The following is a 25692-nucleotide window of genomic DNA, read 5'->3' as shown; positions in this document are numbered from 1 at the left end:
GATTTAATGCTCTAACAAGGAAGAGTGATTAGCTCATTATTCTGTTTCCCTTTACATAATGTATTAATCTAATAGGCCAGCACAAATGTTGCATGTTTTTTTTTGGTCATCACCAAAAACAAAAAACAAACAGCACTGATAGAGTGAAATTAAAAAGCCTGCTCAAATTAGTGCTTAGATGAGGAGTCCTGGCATAATGGGATTTGCAGGCAATGATAAGAAACACACAGATGCACCACTGTAATGCACTTAAACAAAGGTTTAAATTTCATTCTACATCAGTGCTAACTGGACATCTTTGGCCATGGGGATAAAACTCCTCTAATGCATTTCTTTTTGCTATGAATGACCAATTAAATCTAGAAACTGTCTTTAATGTCTGCTTTAATTGGTCTGTTTTGTATCCTGAAAGACAAATGCAAGTTGTATCAATATGGAAAGTAAATTGTTCACATTTTATAGATCTCATAAAAAAATCAAATAAATTTAGAAAGCCAATCTAAGCCTAGATTAAAAGCTTCATTAAATGTGAAAATTGTTCAGGGAATACTGAACATCTGTTTCTGGTTTGACAGAGCCCAGTCCAAGGTTATCTTGTGCAAACAACAACTCACTGCCATGAAAGCAGTCAAGTCCTCAGAGTACAAAGCTCTCAGAAGGCAGAGCAAGGGTTCTCAGTAAGAGAAGCACATTTAAGTGACAGCTGTTAATACTGAACAATTGAAATCCGTAACCTTGGAAATGCTTTGATTCTACAGGCCAGTTTGCCTGGGGTATATTTTATCATCCCACCAGCAAGTCTGTGGTCTCTTTAATTGCAAACATCAAATGCTCTTCCCTATTATGTGACATCTTTGGATGCATTAATTCTATCCAGCAGAAGCTGGGTCCTCTCATGGCTTGACTTTCTTACCTTTAGGATGGCCAGGGTCAGTGAACTCGTACTTCCCCATCCCAACCGTACGGAGCATCTGAAGTCCATTTGGGCTCTCCTGATTGGCTGAGGTCAGCGGGGGCTGAGGAGTGGTCTGCCCATTGGTCACCGGCAGAGCGGCGGAAGGCAAAGCAGGAGGCTGGATCAGTGGGTGGGTCAGGTGGCCATTCCCCACCACACTCTGAGGAGTGGGATGGGCTACCTGCCCGCCGGTTGTCAGGGGTGACGGCGTGATAGGTGGCTGACTGGTGACGTAAGGCGACTGGCTCTGCAGGCTGAGCACTAGGCTGCCGGGGGGCTGGGACGAGTGTGGTGGAACTTGGAAGTGGGCAGTCATCAGGGGGTGGTGGGGAGGGACCGGGGTCTGGATAGCGGGCGTCACTCCTATGACAGGTGACTGGACAGAGACGCCCTGGCTGTAGCCTGGAGGCTGAGACATCCCGTAGGTGTGGGCTAAGAGGCTGGGTTGACTGACTGCAACCACAGGAGGTGCCCACGGGGGGCCTAAAGAAGGAGAAGAGAAAAGAGAGAAATGGTGAAAGCACATTATTCTACATGTGGTGAATCTTGACAGCCATCTGTAGATTGTTTTGGATTAGAAACATTCCATGTTTCATAAGCTTATGACAGCTCCTGGTTATGCTCAAGTAACAGAAGTTTTGCTGTACCAGACAGAAGGACTTGTTGGCAGTTAGGAGGGTGCAAACTAAAGTTTGCATGGTTTAATGGAAGCTTGTTATGAACACACAGCTTTCTGTGTGTGCGTATGTGTGTGTGTAGCTCCTGTGTTGGGTATGGTCATTACTTATAGCAGTCCTGAACTGTTTGCATTAACTTTGCATTAACAAAAAAAAAAAAAAAAAAAGGCTTTAAAACACATATTAATCTTGTTTTAGCATTTATACTACTAGGCCAAATTTGTTTCCATAAGACTCTTTCCCTGCAAAATGTTTTAGTATTATGAATTTACTAATTAATTTTTGCATCACTGAATATCAGAATTATGTAAACATTGTTTAAAAATTATTCATTGTCAGTTTCCTCCATATTCCAAAGTATGCTAAGCTTGATACGAGCTAATCAGAGGACCAGAAGTCAAATCTGCCCCAGCTGCCACAAATTCATGGATCCAAACCAGAGAGGTGGCTTATGGGAAGCCTTATACACAGCCACAACAGGCCAGATTAATCTCATGAATATGCAGGCATGTTGGACCTGTGCCTTCCTTCCTCCGGAAGAGGAACAAAAATAGCACATGGCTGTGGAAAGTGTAGGGGGCACGTTATACCAGACGGGAAAAAAAGATTTAAAAACATTATTCATTCCATTGGCCCTCATTGCACTGTATAGTCAGTGGGAGGGTGGTGCTAGTGGGAAGAGCCGACCTGCTCCAGCCTCCACAGGCATTTCATCTGCATTACTCGGATGAATCTCCCACCTAATCATAATGAAGCACAGAGCATCTCTTTCCCAAAGTCCTCTAGGGAGGCTTCCTGATAAATAAAACAAGTGGCATTGGACACGTTTCAATTAAAAAATAAAATAAATAAAATATTATCAGATATTCGCGAATATGTAAGTGAGATCAGCCATACCTTCATTCTTTGTCAAGGGTATTAAAGTGTTCCTGTGCTTTAATTGAATTCAAAAGTCTGAGCTCATTAGCACTACCCAACATGCATTCATAACTGCAGTCTTCGGCTGCAAAACTAATGAAAGGGTTTAGAAGAGAAAAGTAATTGCATTAACATGAAATGGATCCCAGTCTTGATTATTCTGTTGTACCCTGTAATTAAAATGTGTGAAACATAGGTTGTACTTTTTGCCTTTTCAAAGAGTCCTCAACCTTTTTGAATTTCTCAATCAATGTCTAATTTAATTCCAAATCAAGGCTGCAATAAACGCATTGCCACAGAAAAAAAAAAAGTTGGAGGGCAAGCATCAAAGAAAACTTCTTCAGTGTTTCAGTTCACTTCCTGAAGTCACCGCTAACTAACACTAGCATTGGCAGGAGCCATGTACGTCTGTTCCTTTTGGTGGAACTGCTGACAGAGCCATACCACTGTGTCAGCGCTGGAGTGGAGATGCTTCAGGCAGGGCGGTGGGCCTGAGGCTGCGCAGATCACAGCACAATGCTAACACTGCTTCCCTGGTGAGCCATTTTAGCCCACAATTACATCACCCAGCAGGGGGGACCACGGACTGCCCCAAGGGCCTCTAGAGATGAGATACAGACCTGCCTTAAATGCGTACCTTCTGCACAAAAGACACAATGCAATGACCATATAATGCCTGATCTTCAGAGGTCAAAAACATTTTCTCTGAAACAGCGCTTCATTCTCATTTAGATAATATTGTTTTGCTTATCAACCTCATTAAATTCTATTTACTCATGACTGGTGCTATGTTCCAGGGTGTTCTATGCAGTATGAATCATAAATAATTGACTGATTGAATTTTTTATTATTTACATTGTGATGTAGGTAAAGTCAATGCAATTTGCGTCGACATCAGCATGAATACTTGTGACATATGCATCCACTCTGGTGTCTCACTCACATGAAATTCTTACATTGATTCTTATGATTTACCATGCTTGCACATGAAGGCTCCCAGAGGAACACTGGGGCAGTGACTGTTCATTCATTTCTGCAGAGGAATGTCTCCGGCATTCAACATCCCTAATTGCATCAGCATTTTATTGTAACCAATCACCTCGCACCTGTATTTACTGGTCAGTTTATTAGGTGCCGGCACTTTTTGTAAGTGTCCAGTTACAGACCACAACCCATCTGTTGGCATGCAGAGTTTATCACTACCGCTACCCCATTCAGCACTAGGTCCATTCCTGACCCCTGGACCACTGTGGGCTGTATATTATTAACACCGCATTACCAGTGGCATAATAATAGGTGCTGGTCTAAGCTGACCTGGGGACATCAGTGCTGCTCTTTTGTGTGTGTGTGTGTGTGTGTGTGTGTGTGTGTGTGTGTGTGTGTGTGTGTGTGTGTGTGTGTGTGTGCTTGTCTAACATTGCCTAACACCCAAATATATCAAGACAACAGCTAAATATTTACCAGTGAGAAAGGGCTAGAGCATGGTCAAAAGAACTCATGTGTGGCAACAAATGGGCTATAGACTATAGCTGTACGTATTTATAAATAATCACTCTATAATAAAATGGCTATAGTGTTTTTATTTGAAATAGAATTTTTCTTATGCCACCATACTCTGTTGCTCTACAGAAAAGCGGTTTGATTTTTGTCCAGAATAAGGTTGCCTGCCCAGCAGCGTACATGACAGAAGGGCGTAGGGAAGGTGAAACGGCCGTGGCAGAGTCGGTTTACCTGTGGGGTCGCTCTCGCGGTGCTGTTTGGCTGGAGGCTCGTCTGTATCCCATGGCGTGGACTGGTTGATGGGCGTCTGGCCCCATCTCACCCCTGGAGCCAGGAGGAGTCCTGGGGTCTGGTTATCACCAGGAGAAAGCCCTGCAGCCTGGAAACAAAAACAGAGAGCCAGGTGTTGGCCAGTTCAAAACACCCCGCGGCAGCCACATGGTCTCTTTGACTCTGGAATCAAAACCTACAGATCAAAAATGGGGCATTCGAAACTTGCTCCTTCTGAAGGAGGCTGCGAAGCCTTAATTATCTGTGCATCCTCAAGATCCCCAAATCCTCCTCAGATGCTTGATTTGCTGGGTCAGGTGTAAGTATTCTATGTGACTTCTCTAGGCTACATAAACTTTGATCAATACAATTGCACAGAAGCATTCAATCAGTGCTAAGTGTTAGACCACAGGGGTTCTCAGGATAGACTGAGATCAGTTGTGAATTACACATCCAGTGATTTGAAGGAACATGAGAACAAATATGAATGCAACCTATAAATCAGGTATTTTCATATTGAATATGACATAAACTTACAAGAATACTTAAAAGCTGTATTTAAATTAACCTAGAAAAGAAAACTGATCAAAAAGTAACACTGCTTTTCATCTGCTGTTGACAAACCACAAATCTGAGGTCACTGTGACAAAGGTCACAGTGACCTCAGTTCATGAAGCAGTAGTTGTCAGGTTCTCTAACTAAGGTAAATATGCAGAGGAGCACAGTGGAACATGCTCAAGTAATTGCCCGACTTTATTATGCAGCGAAGAGAGCTGCTTGCGATTAACCAATGAGCCACACTGAAAGTGTGACCTCACCACACAGAGTGGAAATGTTTAGAATGGGTGAAAGTGTTTTAAGATAAAGAAAGGAAAACAATAAACCACTTAGACATATTAAGTAAGAGTATGACTGTTTTGACATGTTAAGTAATAGTATGGAATGTTTAGACACATTAAGTAATTAGTATGATTGTTTGGAACTTTATTATTGTTTACATAGCACCTTTCTCAGACTTAAGGACACTGCACAGACAGAGATCAGCTTTTTTTTTGGACAAGCACACACACCAGTGAGAAGCAGCAGCCAATACTCTATCAAAACCCACAGCCTCCTGGGGCACTGCAGCAGGTGTAGTGGAAGGGGACCATCCATCTCCGGACATACATGCACACAAATATATACATACACATACAGCTCACATTCATTCAGGATCATTTTGAATATCCAATTAACCTATCCTCCATGTTTTTGGACTGTGAGAGGTAACTAGAGACCCCAGAGGAAACCCACACATGGAAACTCCACCCACACAGGGACTCAAACCCAAGCTCTTAGCACTGCAAGGCAAACATGCTCACTCCCAAGCCACCGTGCTTTACTTACTTTTCTTTGTTTAGCTGTTGCTGAGTTGAGATTGAATGGCAAACAAGCCTTGGGGTGAAGGCGTTCTGGACCCTATGTCACACAAGCAGACTTGAGAATGGGCCAACCGGGACGAAAGTTAACCCCTATTCACAACCTCACCCGGCACTGCAGCCCAAGTTAATGGAAAAGACCTAGTCATTAACCCTTTACCTCCACTGTGGACCTTCTCCCCATCCCATTATCCTCACTGACCCAAGGTTCACTTCATCAATTATCATGCATATCTGCCATCACTGTCCACAGTCAATTTGTTTTCGAGTTATGCCAAGCTTTGACAATATCTATAAATGAAACCCTTGTTAATACCTGCTGTAATAAAATGCAAAGGGTTAATATTATATTATGTTCACTTCTTTATTGAAAAGAAGTGAAGGCTGAGGACCATGGAAAAACTAGGAACAACAAAGAAAATGTTGGGTCTGGCAAGTGATGGTCAATTTTCAGCAATTTCCTTTTTTAAATTTGTATTTTTAGAGGACACATTTAAATGTATAAAGGCTATTGTTAAATAATTACTTTGCTAAAGAAACAGACCAAAATAGCATCCCAAAGCCACAGGGAGAGGTTTGCCAACACCGGTTACCTCCTAATTCTTGTTATACTTTAACGGGTCATAAAGCTTTCAGCACTGAGGCCATACCTACCTCAACTTTGTCCTAGTTTACAAAAAATGATAAACTTGACATAAAGAATGGATGATCTGTGACCCAGTAGAGCTGTCTTTTTAGCTTTTTGTTTGTTTGTTTGTTTTGTGGGCTAGCATTGATCTGTGTAAAATATTGAAAGACCGTATCCTTGTTAAGGAACAGCCCAGACATGCATTGCTCAGGGGGGTGTTTCTGTCCACCTGTGTTCTGTTTTCCCAGTCTGCTTAACCCTGGCATCTTGCTTTCACCAATCCTCATGACAATGCAGCAAACAAAACCCTCTACGCCCGGCAGTGGTAAACAACTGCGTTCCACATGTGCAGATGCCATTAAGAAGACAAAGTCCCACCTGTACCATTTGATATTGATTTCGTAATCAGCCTTCAACTGTAAAAAAACACACTCTGTAGTCCTTCACTATTGCAGGTGATATGCACCATGTAATGCAGTGTTATGCCTGCCTGCTGACATTGGTGGTGGTGGTGGTAAATATAAGAAGGGCAAAACACAGTAGGAGTCGAGGCTACCCATTTTCTTACTATTTTAATTCATCTCCGCTCTTACCAGACCCTTCTTCCCTTGTGACCCATTATCACTGTGTGGCAGATGGCTTTCCTCTGACTCAACAGAAACCAGACTGGGGTTGTGTGTGTACGAGAGAGCGAGAGAGATAGCTAGATAGAGACAGACACGGTGAGAGAGTAAATCAGGCAGCCAAAACAAGCATTCCTCTCAAGCTTCTCAGCACAATGAAATTTGATGTTCGTTGCTGGCACTGGTCTTGGATTTTCCCTAGTGTAAACTCTTTGTTACAGGGAGAACTGTCTTTGCTGTCTTGCTGGGAGACAGTTCAGAGATGCTGAGGGAGAAATACAGAAAACAGAGATGCATACACAGACACACAGACACACACACACACACACATACACACACACAAACACACATACATGCATGTAACAAATCATACATACACAAAACCATGCTTTCACGCCCCACACTTGAAAATGACATCAACAGTTTGCCTCAGAGAGACAAGGACAGATCACATTGCCCAGAGCTGGTTCTGACATTTTCCACTGACTTCAGTGTTCAGGCTAAACCTGCCTGTTCCACCTCATCTCCCCATTGTCAGTGCTTTCATATATGAGTTTGCATGACTGAATGATTTCCATTTGCATTGTGTTAACTATAACTGTTATGGAGTCTATGACTTTAATGATATGCTAATTACTAACATATTCCCTAGACATCTCATGCACAACGAAAACGCTTCTCTCTCTCTCTCTCTCTCTCTCTCTTTCTCTCTCGCTCTCTCTCTCTTTCTCTCTCGCTCTCTCTTTTTCGATCGCTCTAAAATGATTCACCACCATTCCTTATCAGTGAGGGCTTCAGTCAGGCATAGAGCTGAGGTAAATATCACCATGGTTACATGCTTCCTCTGCAGGCTGTGGAGGGGCACCAGCCGCTGTCGTCCAGTGAGCAAGCACGTCACACTCTCCTCCCCATTCTCCTCCTGCAAGCAGCCTTTCAGTGCGTGAGGCTTACAGCTGCAGCCTAAACACATCTATTATGAGAGGCGTTGGAGTAAGCGCTTCAGCGTACATTAATCCACCGCTCCACTGCTCTACAGAGCCACAGCTACCGCGGATGCTAACTGGCTGACTGAGCAAGCTGCTGCAGACAATAGGCTGTAATTAGAGGGAAGATATATGTGGCATCATCTCGGGAAACCGACGGGGCTCGAGAGGGAGCCTGGGTCAGGGGCTATTTTTCTCCTTGCGCGGGAGGCCTTGCGTGATCTCAGAAGCGTAGTGATTCACTGCGCAAACGGCTCGATATTACTGCCTGTGCCACAGGCTTGCCCCTTAGTCTGGCAAACTTCATACACTGATGAAGTATCACTGTTGAACACAGACAAAGGAACACAGTTTACAGTCATTAAACCCAACATATCTGGCACAGGAAAAACTACTAATCAGTGACCTGCCATTATGAAGCAATATTCTACAAGTCCTAGGAGACATATTTTTTAATGGGGAGCAGGAGCTTTCCTATCATCTTCAAAGAATGCTGGACCTGACTGAGGTTGTGTCCGGTTTCCCACGTGGCTTGGGGCGGCACTGCCGAGGCTACTCATGCGACGGTGTTGTGGCGTGCCCTCCATTCCAGCCAGGGAGGAAAGCGTCTCCGGAGACGTGCGGTTAGCCACCTTGCAAATCCCAGTGGTGGCGCCAGGCCATGGGTCTGACCGCGAGACAGTGGCACAAGAGAGCCGGCCCCTGTTCAACCGTGGGCTCTGGGAGCAGCTGAAGCCAGGCTGAACAAAGCCACGACTGCTGTGCCGGGACCCGTTGGGCCAGCCATCCCACTGCGCGTCAGCAGGGAGGCCCGTTTCAGTTGCACTGAGCTGGGGGGAGGTAGGGTTAAAATTGTATTCATTCCCATGTGAATGCATTCCTGAATCATCAAACAGAGCCCAGAGTGCTTAGAGTGTATCTCTACCACACAGGAGTCATCCTATACCACCACATGCTAATCACTCCTACTCACCCAATCCCCATCTCCACCAACCCTCCCTCTCTCTCCCTTTCCATGTGCATCTTTTAGTCAGTCCCAGCATATGACACTCGTCCGTTTTGGCAGCCAGGGCTGCAGCAGTTTTGGGCAGCGTGACTATACTCCAGATGAGAGGGGAGCAAGTATAGAGCAGTAAACCCTTGACGGAGGTGTGCAGGGAGTCTTCAATACTAGGGCAGGCCGGAAGGGCCAAACTTTGAACTACCGAGCAGAGCTGCAACAACAGGAGCTATGGCATGGGGGAGGTGTCTGTGTGTGTGTGTGTGTGTGTAAGTGTGTGTACTTGAGCATGAGAGAATGTCTGAGAGAGGGCACAGAGGACGAGTGAAAGAGAGGGAGAAGACAGAATGGGGTTACCAGGGTCAGTGGCATCGTAGTAATTAAAGGTTAATCTCTCTCAAGCCTACCTGCATAAAAAGAGGTGCCAGACCAGTGGGCCACACAAAAACCTCCTCTGACAGATGTCATAACAATGTGCGCTGTGCTATAAGCTTATATGAAGCCTTAACATCCCTCATCCCTGGGAGAAAAACATGCACTATCCGCCGGATGTCCATTTTACTAGGCATCACGCAATCTTACATTCAGTAAACATTGGAAAATGTTACTGAAAATCCAAATTCTGCTTCTTTAGACATCATTAAAGGGCAGGTTGGGAGCCAGTGAAACACTGATGCAACCAGAGCAAACCAGTCCACTGCTCTGAGAACTGTGGCTTAGACTAACAGGCCTGGAAGGTGAGCAGGCCACTTCATCTGCTTGCAATTCCAGTGGTTAGCATAAGCCTCTGTGCCTATGCCCACTTTTTTCCATATATGTACATCAATTAATAAAGAGCCACGAGCAGATAAGGGCAGGCCAGTCACAAACGCTGCTCCAGAGGTACAGCTCCGCGAAGGGCATTATGGGCCAATTTAAATGCATCCGCAAGGCTAGCCCCAGCGAGCCTGCCTCCCAATCAGAGCCATCTCGGGGGACTTCAGCCTATACAAATTTAATCCAAATCTAAATTTCAATAACAACAGCCACCCGCCCACGAAGTGTACCACAAACAGCATTCCAGTCGAACTCGGAGTCCTCGCCAACGCGTACAGGGCTTGGAGACCTGAGGCCAAAAGCAAAATAGGTTGCTTTTTTATTAGTTCCTTGCCTGTACCAGCAGGCTAGCGACAGCGTTGTGGATGAGTGGGGGAATGTGGAGACCAGGGGGCTGACAGCAATAGCAAGGGAGGTAGGCCCATCCATCATCACGTGTCACCTCATTTCCTTTGACATGTCATTTTCACTTGGCCCTAGACAGGCTGTTCTGATTCACCGACTGTAACTACTACTTTGACCCAAAAGAAGCAAAGAAAGAAAAGCTTTAGGCAATTTCTTTTCCTCCCTCTGTCTTTTGTGTCTATAACCTATACAGCTGTCTACCAAAGTAAACAATGAAGTTGCCAAAATGTGCTCACAATTTGTTCTGGATTCAGAGTGTCGGAGGCACTGAATATCTGAATTGCAGCACGAACCATGGTCTATTGTGGTGGAAAATCTGTGCGGTATATAGAGAAAAGGAAGAGAAAATATGTCAGGCATTTAAAACTAGAACTGCCACAGTCGTGTTCTGTTAGGCAGTCGAACGGCCTTTCAGCATAGAAATACTTTATGCAAATTGTTCAAATGCATCTGCAATACTGCCAGTTTTTAACAGAATAAAGAAAGATGTATCAAACCTTGTGCAAAAATGTTACTATTTCAATATCACAGGGAATCTGCTTTAAAGCTTTAACATGGGTTTCTACTGATAAGTCTCAACCATCAGCAAAGTCTGAAAAAAAAAACTGAAAATGCTTTGTTCTCCACATAGGTCAGAGTAGCTACCTTTCAGAACTCTGTTTACCACTAGAAAGGACAGGATGCCATAAATAATAAGGAAGGGCCATTTTGATCATTTGACCTTAAATACATATACATCATTTTTAAAATGTCAGATTAAAATTTGGCCATAAAAACAGAAGACAACTGTAAGTTTTAAATAGGTTACCGATCAATACAAAGCTGAACTGCCTATGTATTTGGACCCCTGGATAAGAATCTGGAACATCTGGAGAGCTGGTGTAGGTTTTGATGTGTTCAGATGTCTTTTTTACAGTGGGAAATCATTATCATTATCAGAGTCAGAGTGCTCAGACGAGGAGGTGGCCGGAGCCTCGGGGACCTCCAGCAGAGTTAGCCTGTCAAAGGCTCTGAAGCAGCACGAGAACCTCAGTAACCATCTTTTTTTCTTTGTGGTAACATTTCTATTTTATTCTGTTTGATTTTAGTTAGTATACGGTTGATGTTTTTTGTATTATATTGATGTAATTTTATTGTGTTGATATTTGATAAATTGGAAAATATTTGTCAGTTTTTTTACCAGATGATTTCTGAGATAAACAGTAGCTGGTTTGCCAAGGTAATGAGTGATGCACTTCAAACAGGGAGCGAGATGAGACACCGTTCATGCATACAGCCAAGATGACCGCTAAGGCCTTTCACAGTAGAAATGCTCAAAACATCACTACTATCTCAGATTAAAATATAGTAAAACTAATATAATAAAACTCACAGATCAGTAGACATGGGTGGTTTATTTTGTCAAAGCTATTACCACTCAAAATTTCAACACAGCCAAAATGACCATCTTGGCTGTTCTAATGTTAACGGCAGGGAGTGGAGATTACTAAGATTACTAAGATAGGAGAACAAATAGATGCAAGAACCACTGAGGGGTGGATTTCTGAGAAACCTCTGGAAACAGAATCACCTTTCTTCTCTGCCTGAGGCTAGTTACTGAGTAGAAGCAACCTGAGTGCAGCCAGCGCTGCAGGATATGGAGGCAGAACTCCAGAAATGCAACAGACAGGTTTACACAGCAGGTCGGAAATGCTCATTAAACCCAGGCACGTTGGGTCTTCCACGGGCTCGTTCCTTTTTTATTTACACAGGTTTACACAGGTTCGTCTAACTGCACGCTCAGTGTTATATCATTTCACAGGTTTACACAGGTTACTCTAACTGGACGCAAAGTGTTATTTCACGGGTTTATTGAAGTTATTTATGGTAAATGGAATATCACTGTTTTAGTATTTCCCACAGGGACTAGGTGGAGTGCCTCTGACTGGAGGCACTCAGCATAAGATGCAGAAATATGCCTGACTGCGAACTGGTGAAGAGGAAAAACCCTCTCACACCACCTCCATCTCTGTTTGATTCACTAGAAGAAAATAACTGATCTTAATTTCAAGCATGCTGTCCACTTTGCATAATGGAAAGCTGATTGTAATTTAGGATTGCAACATGTCCTAGGAATAATTAAAGGCTAGAAATTGAGTGGAGTTCAGTAATGAATCTTTTTCACAAGCCACAATATCTGGAGTCAATGAAATATGTCTGAACGAAAATGAAGGAGGATGTATATATGAGCGATGATGCTAACTGTAGCCTGACGCAGCTACATTTTGTCACCAAAAATCCCCCAAAATGATGCTGAATCTAACCAATCTGGTCATGATTATGGCCCTTATTGCAGGTAAGGCACTGAACCCATCGGTGCCTTTGTATGATTGAATGGTGTGATTTTATGCTGACAGGCAACCCAGTGAGTAAACATGGCTGGCAGGCTCAGGCCATGTGGGGCATGTGTGGTGGTAGCTGCTCTCCTGTGGCTCCTGACCGAGGGGCAGATGGGATTCCTTCTCAGCGGCAGTGGGGAAAGGGGAAGACTGCGGAGTGAGAGAGCAGCAGCGACGCGGAGCGCGTCGCACTGCCGAGCGCTCCTCACACACGGACAAAATGTCTGCCGCCTGTCAACAAAGATGCTGCGGAGAATTCGGGCCCCGTGATCGCAGACGACTCCTCTGTTCTGTGCGACGTCGCAACGCCGGGGAGACTTGAAGGTTGATCTAAAACAAGAATGCTGACTGAAGTTACTACCGGCGATCCTCAGCCTATGCAACGTCTTGAGCAAAGATTCATCTACCTTGTGATGAAAGAGTGAGCTTGTACATACTTTTTATAGCTGGTGAAACGGTGCAATGATGAAATGATGACTTCATTTCCATTTTTAGACTGCAGTACCGAAGTGAATGTCACTAAATGTCTGAATGAAGCTTAGAGTTGCAAACATTCGTGCCTGATGGATACAGACTGGAACCACAGAAGCCCCCACTAATACTAGTAGATAGTATTCTTCTTAGAAAGACAATGTCATTTCTTCAAGAAAATCTTCTGTAAAAAATACACATACCATACTTGTTTTTATCTTAATTACTGAATAGTCTCATTCTGTCCTAGTCCTTCGATTGTCAATAAAGGCACATTGGCAGGAAATCGGGCAACTAAAAGGAGAATATCACACACTGGCCTGAGTTCTTTTCAGTAGCCTCCAATATCAGTCAGGAACAGCCAATACATCAACATGAGTTACAGAACTTAATGCGCTAGCATAGCATTCAGTACAGTTTGAGGTCATGAAGTGAAAAAAATGGCATAATTATACCTTCTGTTACTGATGTTAAAAATGGTAATATCCCTATAGAGGCTTTACCAACCACTGTGTGTGTCTGTGCGTGTGTATGCTATATGATCTAGTCTGTTTACAGACACAGTGCCAACAACAGCCATGCGCGAGGCAAGCAGCACTCGGGCAGAAGGACAGAGAGCAGACCTTCGAATTTCTTGCTTCTGCCAACGATCTCCTTTCCCCTTTCTCTCTCTCATCTTGGTTAATTTCTCTCTCTGTTATGGTTATATTTTAAGGCACACAAAGGGTGCAAAAGATATACAAGTAAAACACAGTTCTGTTACTGTATCCACACACTGCGATTTTCTTTCATTTTTAAATTTCTTTTATGAATGTGAAAACTGGTCAAGGCAGTTTCGAACAATTACTTTAAACAAACACAGTGCTAGTTACAGTGATGAGTGAATCACTGTGTGACATTCTGGAAGTCAGAAGCGAGGAACGAGTGATGCACTCAAATGTTTTTATTCACAGACACACAAAGAGAAATAAAGCAAAAACACTTCCCAGAGCAGAGCGCAAGCACGGGCCTGGGAAGGTTTCTGACAGAAGGCTAGGGCACATCAGTGCAAAGCACTGAACGCGGGCACCTGTGGGGATTAAATAGAGGGATGATAAATGAGGAACAGGTGAAGGAAATGAGTCAATAAGCCGGTGATTGGGACCGGGGTTAGTTCAGGTGTGCAATCTGTGAGGGCTGGCTGGGTACTGGCTGGGACCGAAGTATCACAAAGACATTTATTATGATCTTCTGCTAACATACGAGTTTCACCCACGCTTACCTTGAATGATTAAATAATTAAATAATTTTGCATATGCCCGTTTCCAATGTAAAAACATATATCTAAATTAGTTTATGACGAGTTTTATGACATTTTAGTCATGAACTGCACTAGGAGCTTACTGATAGGACCAGTTAAGCAGGCTATGTCATAAAATCTGTGATAACATTAACTTGGAAACAGCATTATGGCCTAAAGCTAAAAATACTACCTTGTGTACTTTTATGACTGTTAAGATTATAACTGTAATAAACTTAATTAGATATCAAATGAACAGAAGAGTAGCACAGCTGCAAAGACCTCAGCGCTGGAGAGAATCAGTGTCTGCCTGCGCGTCTGCGTCTGCTCTGGCTGCCTTGCCTGGTGTTTGCCTTCCTCCTGCTGTTCATGCTCCCTGCACCTGTTCCATCTGCTCATCTACACAACCTATCTACATGTGCAGACACACACACCCATGTGCACATACACATCTGCCGAGGAGATTATGAGATCACTAAAGCAAAGGTTATTAACATTCTTACCACTGAGAACAAAACAGACACAACACAGCACTACAGAGTATGACATCATGAAGCTTCAACCAATAATTCTTTTGTTTGGCCAGTCAATATAGCATTTAGTCCACAGCGTCTCTCTAGTCAAGAAACCAGCAATTCAATGACTTTGGAGAAACCAGACTAGCAAACATTTGTTATTATACATTATACAATTTATTTTATAATTTTGCTTTAAATATTGACAGGGCTTCTTTAAATATAGCCGAGATAGGTTAAATTGCAGTATATTCTATATTCTGCTGCTTCATACTAGGACTGACTTTGCTATAAGCAGACTGGACAAGGAAAAAAAACACAAGAAATCCGCTTAGTTTTCCCATTCCAGCATTCAAGACACTTCCAAATAGTATGAGTGCTAGTGACAATCTGGCAACACCAAAAATAAAAGGTTTACTTCATTTTGGCTGCTGCATCAGTGTTACTATCATTTATGAAATCAATGTACCTAAATCTACTACCTTTAGCAGTCCAGAACATACTTAACTTACTCAGACTACGCTAATAAAGTCTGTAACAATAATGTGAATAGGAATTTTGGGGAGATGTTAATTAAATGACATTGTAAAACCTGGGGAAAAGGTTATTGTAAGATGAATATCAGCCTCATCATCACAGGGCAAAAGCAAATCTCATTACTGACATAAATTGACTTAGATCTTATCTGTAAAATTACACAGTAGCCTCCTCGAAATAAGTATTTCACACATAGCAGTGTGTTTAAAGAACAAGCAACTTTCTAGTGTTTTTTAAAATTTTTATTAAAGACTATGTTCATTTGCAAAATGTATAGATATGATGTGTTCTGATAGTATTTTTTAATTATTCTAGGATTAATAACCTTCACTCTTCAAGATGAAGTGTTAATTAAACTAATGTACTGGTTTCTTGGTGACTTCGCTTTCAAAGGATTAATTTAGTGTCACACAAGCGGGTTGTGCTATCAAATTTTGTCGTAAGATTTAGGGGACATCTATCCAACTCAAAGACAAACCATACTTCTTAAAAGCTGCATCAGGATCCCAAAGATTCAGTTCAAAACACGCACAACCCAACGTTTGTGCAAACTAATGCTGCTGAGGGTGCATGGCTGAAATAATAGACCAAAGGAATGATGGTGTCCAAGCACATCCTCTTTGTTATTGTGCTTGTTTTGTGGGCAGTAATTGGTGCATGGTTCTGTCCTGCTGGGATTGCTGTCTAATGGACATGCAGAAGCCAGAGGATGAGGATGCTGCCTTTGAGAATAGGCCATGAATCTATTCCTCCGCCTGGACATTTGTAAGAGTCATTAAGTGCCTTTAAATGAGGTCATTAAAACTGATGAAATGAGGCAGTATATTTGAGCGTGGACGCAGCAGCATAGTGGCCGTTGCTCAAAGTTACACACTCGAGCGCGGTATCAATCTTACATGGCGGAAGACAGGATGCCCTGTGGCTACAGTGCACAGGGCACAACTCAAAGAAATAAAACGCACATAAGCAGCCTCATTATCTTGCAATAACTCCACGCTGGAAATATTTGTTTCCATAACAGTGTAAATGAGACAGGAACAAGGCATGCTTACGTGTTACTAGCTGGGGATCTTTCACTTTACATTAGAGACTACTATCAGAAGATAATATGCTAAAAATATTACAACAAACAGCTTCAGTCACTACTATAATTAGAATCCAATAATTACGTTCGGTCACTCAGAGCTTCCATTCTTCCACAGCGACCCTACATTATCCTGGCGAGGTGACAGCCCCTGAGGACTGGGGGGTCGATGAAAGTCGGAACACTCACAAGAATTCCTAGGAAGTGAGTGGAGTCGGTGCGAGGCTATACTGTGCAGAATAACTTAAGCATTTCCACCCCCCCGGCATCTGGACACGAATGGTTGCCTCACACCCAGGCCGCGAGCCTACTCTCTGTTCGCGCGGGACGGGATGTTTAGTGAGGCGGCTGCAGAAACGCGGCTGGATGCCTTCTGAAATCGAAGATCGGCGGAAACTCAACAAATAAGGCCAGCATGTACATGACTGAAAAAGATATCTAAAACAAAGTTACTTCTGTGCAAGTGCAAGAATACAAAATGACACCAGAATTGACAACAGAAAGACGGCCCATGCCCGAGCACGAAAGGTCTAATAACCTTGATCCAAGGGTGAAACCTGTGTCAGAACCACCCTAAAGAATTAACTTCATCCACTCTTATTGATAAATCACATAACCCTGATGCTGGGCTGCCCTGCACTGACACAATCTGTAAACATCATGTTTTCTAGGCACCAGAGATGAGCTACTGAAATGGCCACATACAGTAAACAGCTGTAAACGAAGTCCCTGACCTGCTCATGCAGCTAGCTGGCTATAATCAGCTCTGGGAAGGCTACAGTAAAATGCCCTCTAGCTTCTCAGCCATGTCATAATCCATCTAATTTACACCAGCAATATTCAGCACCTACAACCCCACTGTTCTGGTCACATTTTACCCCGACGTAAGACAAATTTCAATGATTTCAATAAAAACAATCGCTTAAATGTTTTCTTTTCTTCTCCTCTCTTCCCGTCATAACGCACAAATATTAACGACTTTTTCTCTTAAAGGAATGAATCAAAATGCCAGTGCCTAAAGCAGGAAGACATTAGGTCGTGATGATGAGCCCTCAGCCCGGCTCTGGAAGGGCATGACGAGTGGGATTCCTTAGAAGGCATGGAAACAAGGAGGGGAAAATACCTGAAAGAACAGAACAGCAGACTGTGTCCTCCTCCTGCCAAGAACACATCACACAGTTTTAATACTGACATGGATAACATCCCATATTGTTGATAGAAGACATGTGTATAAATAGCCATTAATAAGACCAAACCTCCATCTCTGCATCATGTTAGCGCTCTGAGTGACAAAAGGTTTTTTGTTATATTTTATTCTTTTTTATCCCATTAGTTGTGGCTCTACTCTAATGATATATTGATATATCGAGACTAGGCTACTGCTGACAACACTCGGCTGGCACCAGCCAATAAGAATACAGTGATGAGGAAAGAACACCCTAGAAGACAACTTTTAAAAATCTTAAAAACTGGAGATTGTTACTCTCTTCATATGGTTGAGAGGGCTAGCCAATACAAAGACTCCCTTTCCCTCTACTATCACACTGTTGTTTTTCCTCACAGAAAAGGAACCCATGCATGTAACTCATCCTATAAATCTTATGTGCCCTTTCCAAAAATATGGACTATTATCCTCAACAAAGGGCTTTATTCTACACTAAACATCAACCCATACACCTGAACAACCCATCCTGTCCAGCCGATCCACCCTATTGGTGTATGGCAGTTAAGTGCTTTTGCCTGTTAAATTAATGCCCCGTAACCTCTCCCTCTATACCGAGTGTATTCGTCATAGATGCCTAAATATGATCAAGTAGTAAAAGGTGTGTTCAGTAAATCACACTTCAGTGTTATGTTCCTCACCGCTGATCACAAACACTGTATGATAACACATTCTGTGCTCAGAGGTTAAGATGCCATCGGTAAAAAGTCATGCTAAATTAATGATCTAGTGAACAGAACACTGACATTTCTGTTAGAGTTTACTTTGCTACCATGAAATGTTACAGACTAAACCTCTAAACACTAAATTTCACAATTTTTTTTTATTGTAAAGGACGCTTGTGGGAATTGTGCCATAGCACTAAAACAGCACTAAAAACGAGTAAAAAAAAAAAAAAAAAAAGACTCTGTAAAACCTTTACCACTAATACAACACACGAAGCGATAAGAAATGAGAGGTCTTCCTGTGAAGTCTCACAAGGGCACCCTAACATGCATCTGTGCTGTGAGCTCAGTTCTTATTGTAACCTTGAAACACCTTGAATCCAGTACTCTAGATTACACGGCAAAGAAAAGGAGACGAGCACCAGTTAGCGTCGGCGTGTGAACACACTGTGCCGTGTCCGAGAGCGGAGCGACTCGCAAACAAGAACACGGCTGCTCACTATCCTGCAGGCACACACAAGGGAGATGACTCATAAACTTGGCTGATGGTTACAGCTCAGAGAGACACCGGCGGTGACGGATTAAATGGGGGCGGAAGTCACGTGGCGCACGCACCTGAAGACTCCGACCTGTTTTCATGCATGTGGGTGTAATGCATGTCACGTGTGTTGGAGCCATGCGTGCAACAGAAAGGGCTGCACTGTGGTTTGTTTCCATCATACAGTATTGATACGACCTTGCACAAAAACTGCTAATGTGCTAGTTGCAATGCACTACAGGCAGCCTGGGGTGACAGAGCATAGACTTATCAAGTGCTACCCTTCTAATCATGCATTTCTGTATGTAAACACCATCAGACTTCATTGTCTCCCAATACAAAAGACTGAACAAAAGAGCGAGAGAATCATAATTTTCAATGTTATATTCACATGCGATATATATGGTGCAAAAGCACTCTATACTAAAAAAAAAACCTTTAATATAATATGTGTGCGCAGTGCAACATACATGCAATGAAAACGACTAGGCTGTACTGACCAGGTTCTGTTCTAATGAGAAATGACCACACGCACTTGTGGAGATTTGTTACTTGTGGCGATTTGTAAGAAGTATGGGTCAAACCACAGAAGTGGGCATGATTGAGTTACCCGTGAAGTCTACATTAGACCTTGTGTTTTTAAAGCCTATCTATTATTAATGAGTATATTATTCAAATGGAAGACCACGATTCTTGAGGAGAAGTCAATGGAGCAGAGAAGCATATATGCTAAACAGCGATAGGGACAGGGAAGGAGAGAGAGAGAGAGAGAGAGAGAGAGAGAGAGAGAGAGAGAGAGAGAGAGAGAGAGAGAGCCAGAGAGCAGTTAAGTCAGATAAAGCAGAACACAGCATTGGCAAAGAACCTCCCTCTTGTGTTATGCCTCTAAGCAAAACACCACTTTGTATAAATCAAACGTTGCTCATTCTAGAGTTCCTAGACTTCCCCTAAATTTTGCCAGTTTTTTCAGAATATTTAGACTTTCTTAGCCATGTCCCACTGTTGTAGGTCTCTGTTGCTTTGAAAATCACAAGCCTTTTTTCCAATGCACAAGAAGAGGAAGGAAAAGCTCTTACATGTATTTCCATTTTCCTTTTACATGGTTAACCGTGTATTTCAATGTTACATGCTTAGAGCTGGAACTGCACATTTGTCTTAGTCAAGCTGTGCCAAAGAGTGCTTCAGAACGCACAATAGGAGCATCTGAAACACGTCCATGATCTGCTTCCCTCGCTGAGCGCCACAGTTAGGACTTGGTATGCTGGATACTGATGCACAGACTGTGTGGTCTATGGTGTGGATTATTTTGTAGCCTTTCACAATATTGTGGCGCACAGCAAAGCAGCGTAATAATAATTACCACAGAGAGCTGCAAATACTTCTTTAAAAATAAATATATAAATAAAAAACACCAACAAGATTAGGATAGGATTAGCACTATTTACACTGGGGAAGTGCAACAGCCTCAGAAGCATGTCTCTGAACTTTCTCTGAAACAGATTAAAGGCCATAAAATCACAGTCAATTGGTTATTGATTCTTTGCTGTGGACCAGCGCCAAACATGCTCTAACAATTCACTGCTGCTGCCACCAGCGGCGTCCGATTGAAATGTTAAACGAGTGCGGGGTGTAAGACCACGTCTTGCCTCAACCTCCATCTGCAGGCATGTGGGCTCTTCAGCCGTACAGGCACTGGACGCTGGGTACAGATGCAGCCCTCACACTTCAGGATATAATATTTTATGAGAGAGGTAATTAATGAACTCATTCATTTGCAAATATATTGCCTGTGTGAGGCTGAGCATTGCCAAAGGCCCTTCGGAAGTAAATAATGGTCTTGCTTTGTGGGGGGGCATGTGCACTCAAAAGCGGGGGTTCCAGGAGGCAGTTTTGCCGATGGTGGAAGTGGCAAGTCATCAGCGTGTATTTGGGGGTGTGCATCTTTGCATAGTGAGTGAAACATCATGCTCAAATCTGCTGCTGAAAAGGCATCCTAATGATATTTCACGGGGCACGTTTGAAGGTGGGCGTGCATGCATTCAGTATCTGCTTTCAGACCGAGTTAACCTTAAAGAAGACAGTCCACTGAATGTCAAGTCTTTCGGCCCAGACCTTTTTAAATGTCACTGTTATTTATTTTGGCCTTGTGTAACACAAAAGACAAGGGGGAAGCAACCTGACAGATGGTGCTTCTTCGGCTAGTGAACCAAATGACATAACCCAGCGGCTCAGCGTGAGCTCATTTGGGCTCAGGGGCTTCAAACATGGCACAGGACAGCCACGTCTCCTGCTGCGCCCTTGATGTGGCACAAATTTGATTGAGTAAATGGCACTTTAGAAGGCATTCACCCGCCTCCCCTGACGTCATTTGTATCATTTTAATTTTATTATGCATTTTTGCAAGGCTTAAAAGAGTCAAACAAGGCGAGCTTTTAAAACCGTGAAAATATGAATCCCAGCAGGGGTGTTTTCAGACAGTGCCTCTCCAGCACGTCGCCTTACCAGTCCAAGAGGGCATCCTCAAGGTCATGCTGAGGGCTGAGCTCTTCAGGAAATCATATTGTAGAGACAGTCAGAGATCAGCTATTGACAGCACGGACTGTACGTCCTTGATACTTCACTGCAACATGCAATGTTGAAGAACAAAGCTCTACCTGAGTTTAATGGCCCAGTGAGCCATACTTTTACAGCTGGTGGCCTTGGAACTGGCGTAGAAGAGGTGTTAATAAGGGTGCTTCTAACATAAGGGTCATTGAGCTTCCGTCACTAAGGGAGAAATTAGCTCTTGGCTTCAATCCCACAAGATAAAAAGGATCGACCTTAAAGCAAGCTTCGCCTGTGCCCCTTATACAGAGTAAACGGAGTCTTACACCTGAGCATGAATTTACCTTTGTACTAGAGGTCATACCCTTCAACCCACATCATTTAACCCCCTGCCCTACTGGCCTTCATAGGGGCAATGAGCAGTGGAAGCATTAGTCCGATAGCTCTCCAGATTCAGAGGGTTTGTCCCTGATGTGGGCCACGAAGGCCTGTCAGTATCGGGTATTACATCTCTGCACTCGGAGACAACGGATGAGCAATCCAATTTCACACAAGCGTGAATATAGCCGGCCCCGACGCCAGCCCTGCAAACGCTTCCAATGAGGAGCCACTCTCACCGCAGAGGATGAAGGATATTTGAGAACGGAGAGTAGAAAAGAGAAAGCAGGGGAGGCAGAAAGAGAACAGAGTCCACGGGAGGGGCGAGGTGGGTGGGGCTACAGGAGAGTGAGAGGCAGCCAAACGAGCGGCTCACATGGTGTATCTCTTATTCCTACAGCCATAAGGACTGTCAGTTCCACTACACAGCCAGGGGACGAGAACAAGAGCTAGACTTCTCTTCTTGACACTGCTGAGACTCTTAGGGCGATGCCTTTGTAATTCGCTCTGCAGTGGGTTTGGGCTTGTCTGTTTGTGTAGAGTAATGCAAATAGGGATCTCTCCTCTCTTAGTCACTCTCACTCTGTCTCACTCTCTCCCTCCGGCCCCACCCCCGGGCCCCGGAGTGCTGGGCTCCTTAGCAGACGAGAGTCCGGCGCTAGGCTGAGCCACAGCTTTGGTCCTCCACTTACAGGCTGGTGAATCTGCAGAGTCACCGCGCCCACACAAGCGCCTCCATGTCTCATCAAGGGGCTCGGTCTTCCGTATTGTATTACTGAGCAGCAGAAAAACAAGCTCCCGGATTCATCTTTTTTTCTTCCTTATTAAAAGCAGCTTTGAGGCATGACAGATGCCCACGCTCAACTTCTTGTTTTCAGTCCTGTGGCCATCCAACAAGATCCATGCTGTGCACTTTATTAAGTGCAGAGGTTCTCAGATTCAGATCCAAGATGGCTGTAAGGACCTGCAGCCGAGTGAGACCTTCCACAGCACTGGGGTTGAACTTCTGCTCACTACTTCTCTCCAAATCACTCTTGCCATGTTTAATTCAACCCTATGAGAACGCAGGCAAAACAAGGGTTAATGCTTCTGGTCAAACTGCCGTTATGATTTTGTTTGATTTTGTTCACGGCTTTTCTTGACCATCTTTACAGACCAGCCAAATTTCAACATTACAGAACAACAGCACATTTTTGGAGAATTTGATGTACTTGCATTCTGTATTTTCTTATTGCACATGCAACACCCACGTTCCTATCTATTCAGCATACACACACAACACCAGAACTTGCAGACACACGTTTACAGTTTAAGTCTGTCCTTACTGAACAAGTTGAAAAAAACATATAAGTTAAGGTACAACTTGAAAAGGACCTGAGGTCATTTGGAGCTTTAAACAGAATAACAGCAGGCAGGCCTTTTGAGAGATTAAACACAGATAACAGCCAGGAGCACCATTTCATGTGCATAAAGGAAGCCCAGGGAAACTGCCCGTTATGAAAATTCCATACCTAGTCCCATCTGTGCTGTTGACTGAAGGTAGATGATCAAACGCTCTCTGCAAACATATGTGACTGAAGCACACTGACCACTAAAAGAAGACTTAAAGACGTCAGTTTATACATCTGTTTATACATCAGTGCACTGTTTACCTGGTCTGTAAGTAGCAGGCTTCCAAATTGACAAACTAAACATATAACCCTCCTTACCACCACCCCACTCCTGAGTCTAGGAGGTGAAAGTGAGAAGCTGATGTGTCTTTTTAGTTTGCTTTTAGTTCTATTCTCTGCTCCCAGCCTTAAAGGAGAGGAGCATTCCCTCTCGCCTTCATTCAGCCCCTGTGAATCCTCACTCTGCTCAACAGCATGAAACAGGAAAGACACATTCCTGACATGTGTTGCCAAGGACTTGAGCTCCCAGAGCTGGAACGCTCAGTAAACACAGGACTGACTGGTCCTTGTTAACACTGCAGAAGAGAGTGTTTCCACATGCAATCATACTCCCACTGGAAGACCTGCCCATCAGTGCCTGAGCCTGAGTGAGATATGCAGATCCGGTCAAACAAACACACATTCACACACATTTGTTGGATTATGCTAAAGCAATGATGAGTTTAACAAGCAGTGCAGTACATAGTTAGCTATCTCATTTTAGGTCAGACACTGGTATTGGAGCTGTTGGTGGTGAGAAGACAGCACAGTTGATTAAAGTTTTAAAGCAACAATCTTTGCACTGACAGTTCATAAGTTCATCTTGGAAAACTATGGGTTTTATCGGTTTTTCAGCAACATGCCTACTTAAACATCAAATCTCAAATAAACACGTAAAGCTGACAGGTGTGCACCATATGAGATTGAAACCTGGCCTTCAAAATTAGTTCTTGGTTCTTCCTAATAAAAATATGACAAGTAAATTGGATGTCGAGGCTGGCATGCTAAAATACAAGCACAGGATTCTCTTAGCATTAATATTTCATATGCACAACGTCCTAAAAACCATGCATTTGCTTTGCCCTTTCCCCCATTCAGGAGCTAAATGGCAGACAGCAGAGAGGACAACACAGAGGACTGATGAATCCAGCGGCCAACGCCACTGAGCTTTGCTCGCTCCTCTTCCTCCCGGAGACAAACAGATGAGCGGTAAATATCAGGCGGAAACGAGAGCGTGAGTGATCTGTATCGCATGATGTATAATCCCAGTAGAGCTGAAGACACCATGAATCTGCCTGATCATTTACTCCATCTCACAGACTGTAGGAAAGAGTCCAAGCCAGTGGTGCTGGATGAAAGCCTTCCACCTTCCCTTGTGTTTGGGATTTTCCATAAACCAGGGTGGCATTCATCATGCTAAGCCATCAGGTCCAGCATCCCAGCATCCTGTGCACTCTGATCGCTTTACTACGTCCCGCTATGACTCGCATGAGCGTGAGTCTTCTATTCACTTTCACAGGTTTGTGAAAATCAGGGACTGGCTTCGCTCTTTTCCACTTTGTCGTTGTCAAACTCCCCTTTCTTCAGCAAATCAACATTCAGCATATGTTCCTGTGGATGGGGTGCATTTTTCAATTCATGCTGGCAGTTTTAACTCATTTAAAATAGGTTTAGGGTCATAAGCATTTTTTCCTCAGTGCAAATCCATGCACATGTGCTACTATGCTGTCTCTCCCTGTGCCTCTCCCTCTCCCTATTGGATATGCAGGGAAGAGAACAGGGAAACCTGAAGCACCTTTAAGCCTCAGCAGTTTTCCCCCACATAAAAATAATTTCAATGAATAAATGCTTATTCCATGCAACCAAATAAACTAAAATGCAGGCAAGACTCTCGTTAAAAAGGGGCTATGTGAAGAACTGAATCTTCTCACTTATTAGGACCAACAGTGGAATTGTGCGCAGCATATCAAAGAGGCTGAATGAATTATTATTTGTTTCTGGGTGGAATTTAAAGCTCTAATTTCCATAGGCGCTATTCAGCCCCATGTGGCGCCATGCTGAGCGTGGACTTTAAAAATGTACGAGTTTCTTTACCACAGAGAGGTGCAATTATTGAGCAGGGACAGGCACAATGGGAGGAGGCTCGGAATCTACAGTAACCCCACCCACCCACCTCCCTCCCCTAAGCATATTCACCCCGCCTCAGCTGTTCTTAAGTGTTAATCATCTCACTTTCAAAATGGCTTGCTGACACTTTGCAGCACAGATTAGCTGGATTTTAAAAATATGTGTCTGGATCTTTATTTAAAACCCTCAGCAGACCATGGCTCACTGAAAATGCTCTAATTTCATCATTCATTCATTCATTTTTTCCTCAAGCTTCCTGCTCAGCAATCCTTCTGTCTGTCTTTGGAGATGCAGATTAGAGTTTATGACACACTTGAAATGGCTGAATAAT

The 25692-nt window shown here is 43.5% G+C and overlaps 1 protein-coding gene across 3 annotated transcripts in view; it reads right to left on the bottom strand.

Annotated features, from left to right (window-relative positions):
- Positions 1 to 25692, bottom strand: part of LOC113569753 (kelch-like protein 29) — a 135585-nt gene that overhangs the window by 64215 nt on the left and 45678 nt on the right. For all 3 annotated transcript variants that reach the window (XM_035524689.1, XM_026997772.2, XM_026997780.2), the window contains 2 exons: positions 4282 to 4429; positions 914 to 1438 (listed from right to left, as the gene is read on the bottom strand). In XM_035524689.1, coding sequence (XP_035380582.1) covers positions 914 to 1438; positions 4282 to 4429 — 673 coding nt within the window. The remainder of the gene's footprint in view (positions 1 to 913; positions 1439 to 4281; positions 4430 to 25692) is intronic.

This window comes from Electrophorus electricus, chromosome 3 (assembly GCF_013358815.1).
Source record: "Electrophorus electricus isolate fEleEle1 chromosome 3, fEleEle1.pri, whole genome shotgun sequence".
Lineage (NCBI taxonomy): Eukaryota > Metazoa > Chordata > Actinopteri > Gymnotiformes > Gymnotidae > Electrophorus > Electrophorus electricus.
The sequence above is the reverse complement of the archived record's forward strand: the minus strand, read 5'-3'. Positions and strand labels throughout refer to the sequence as shown.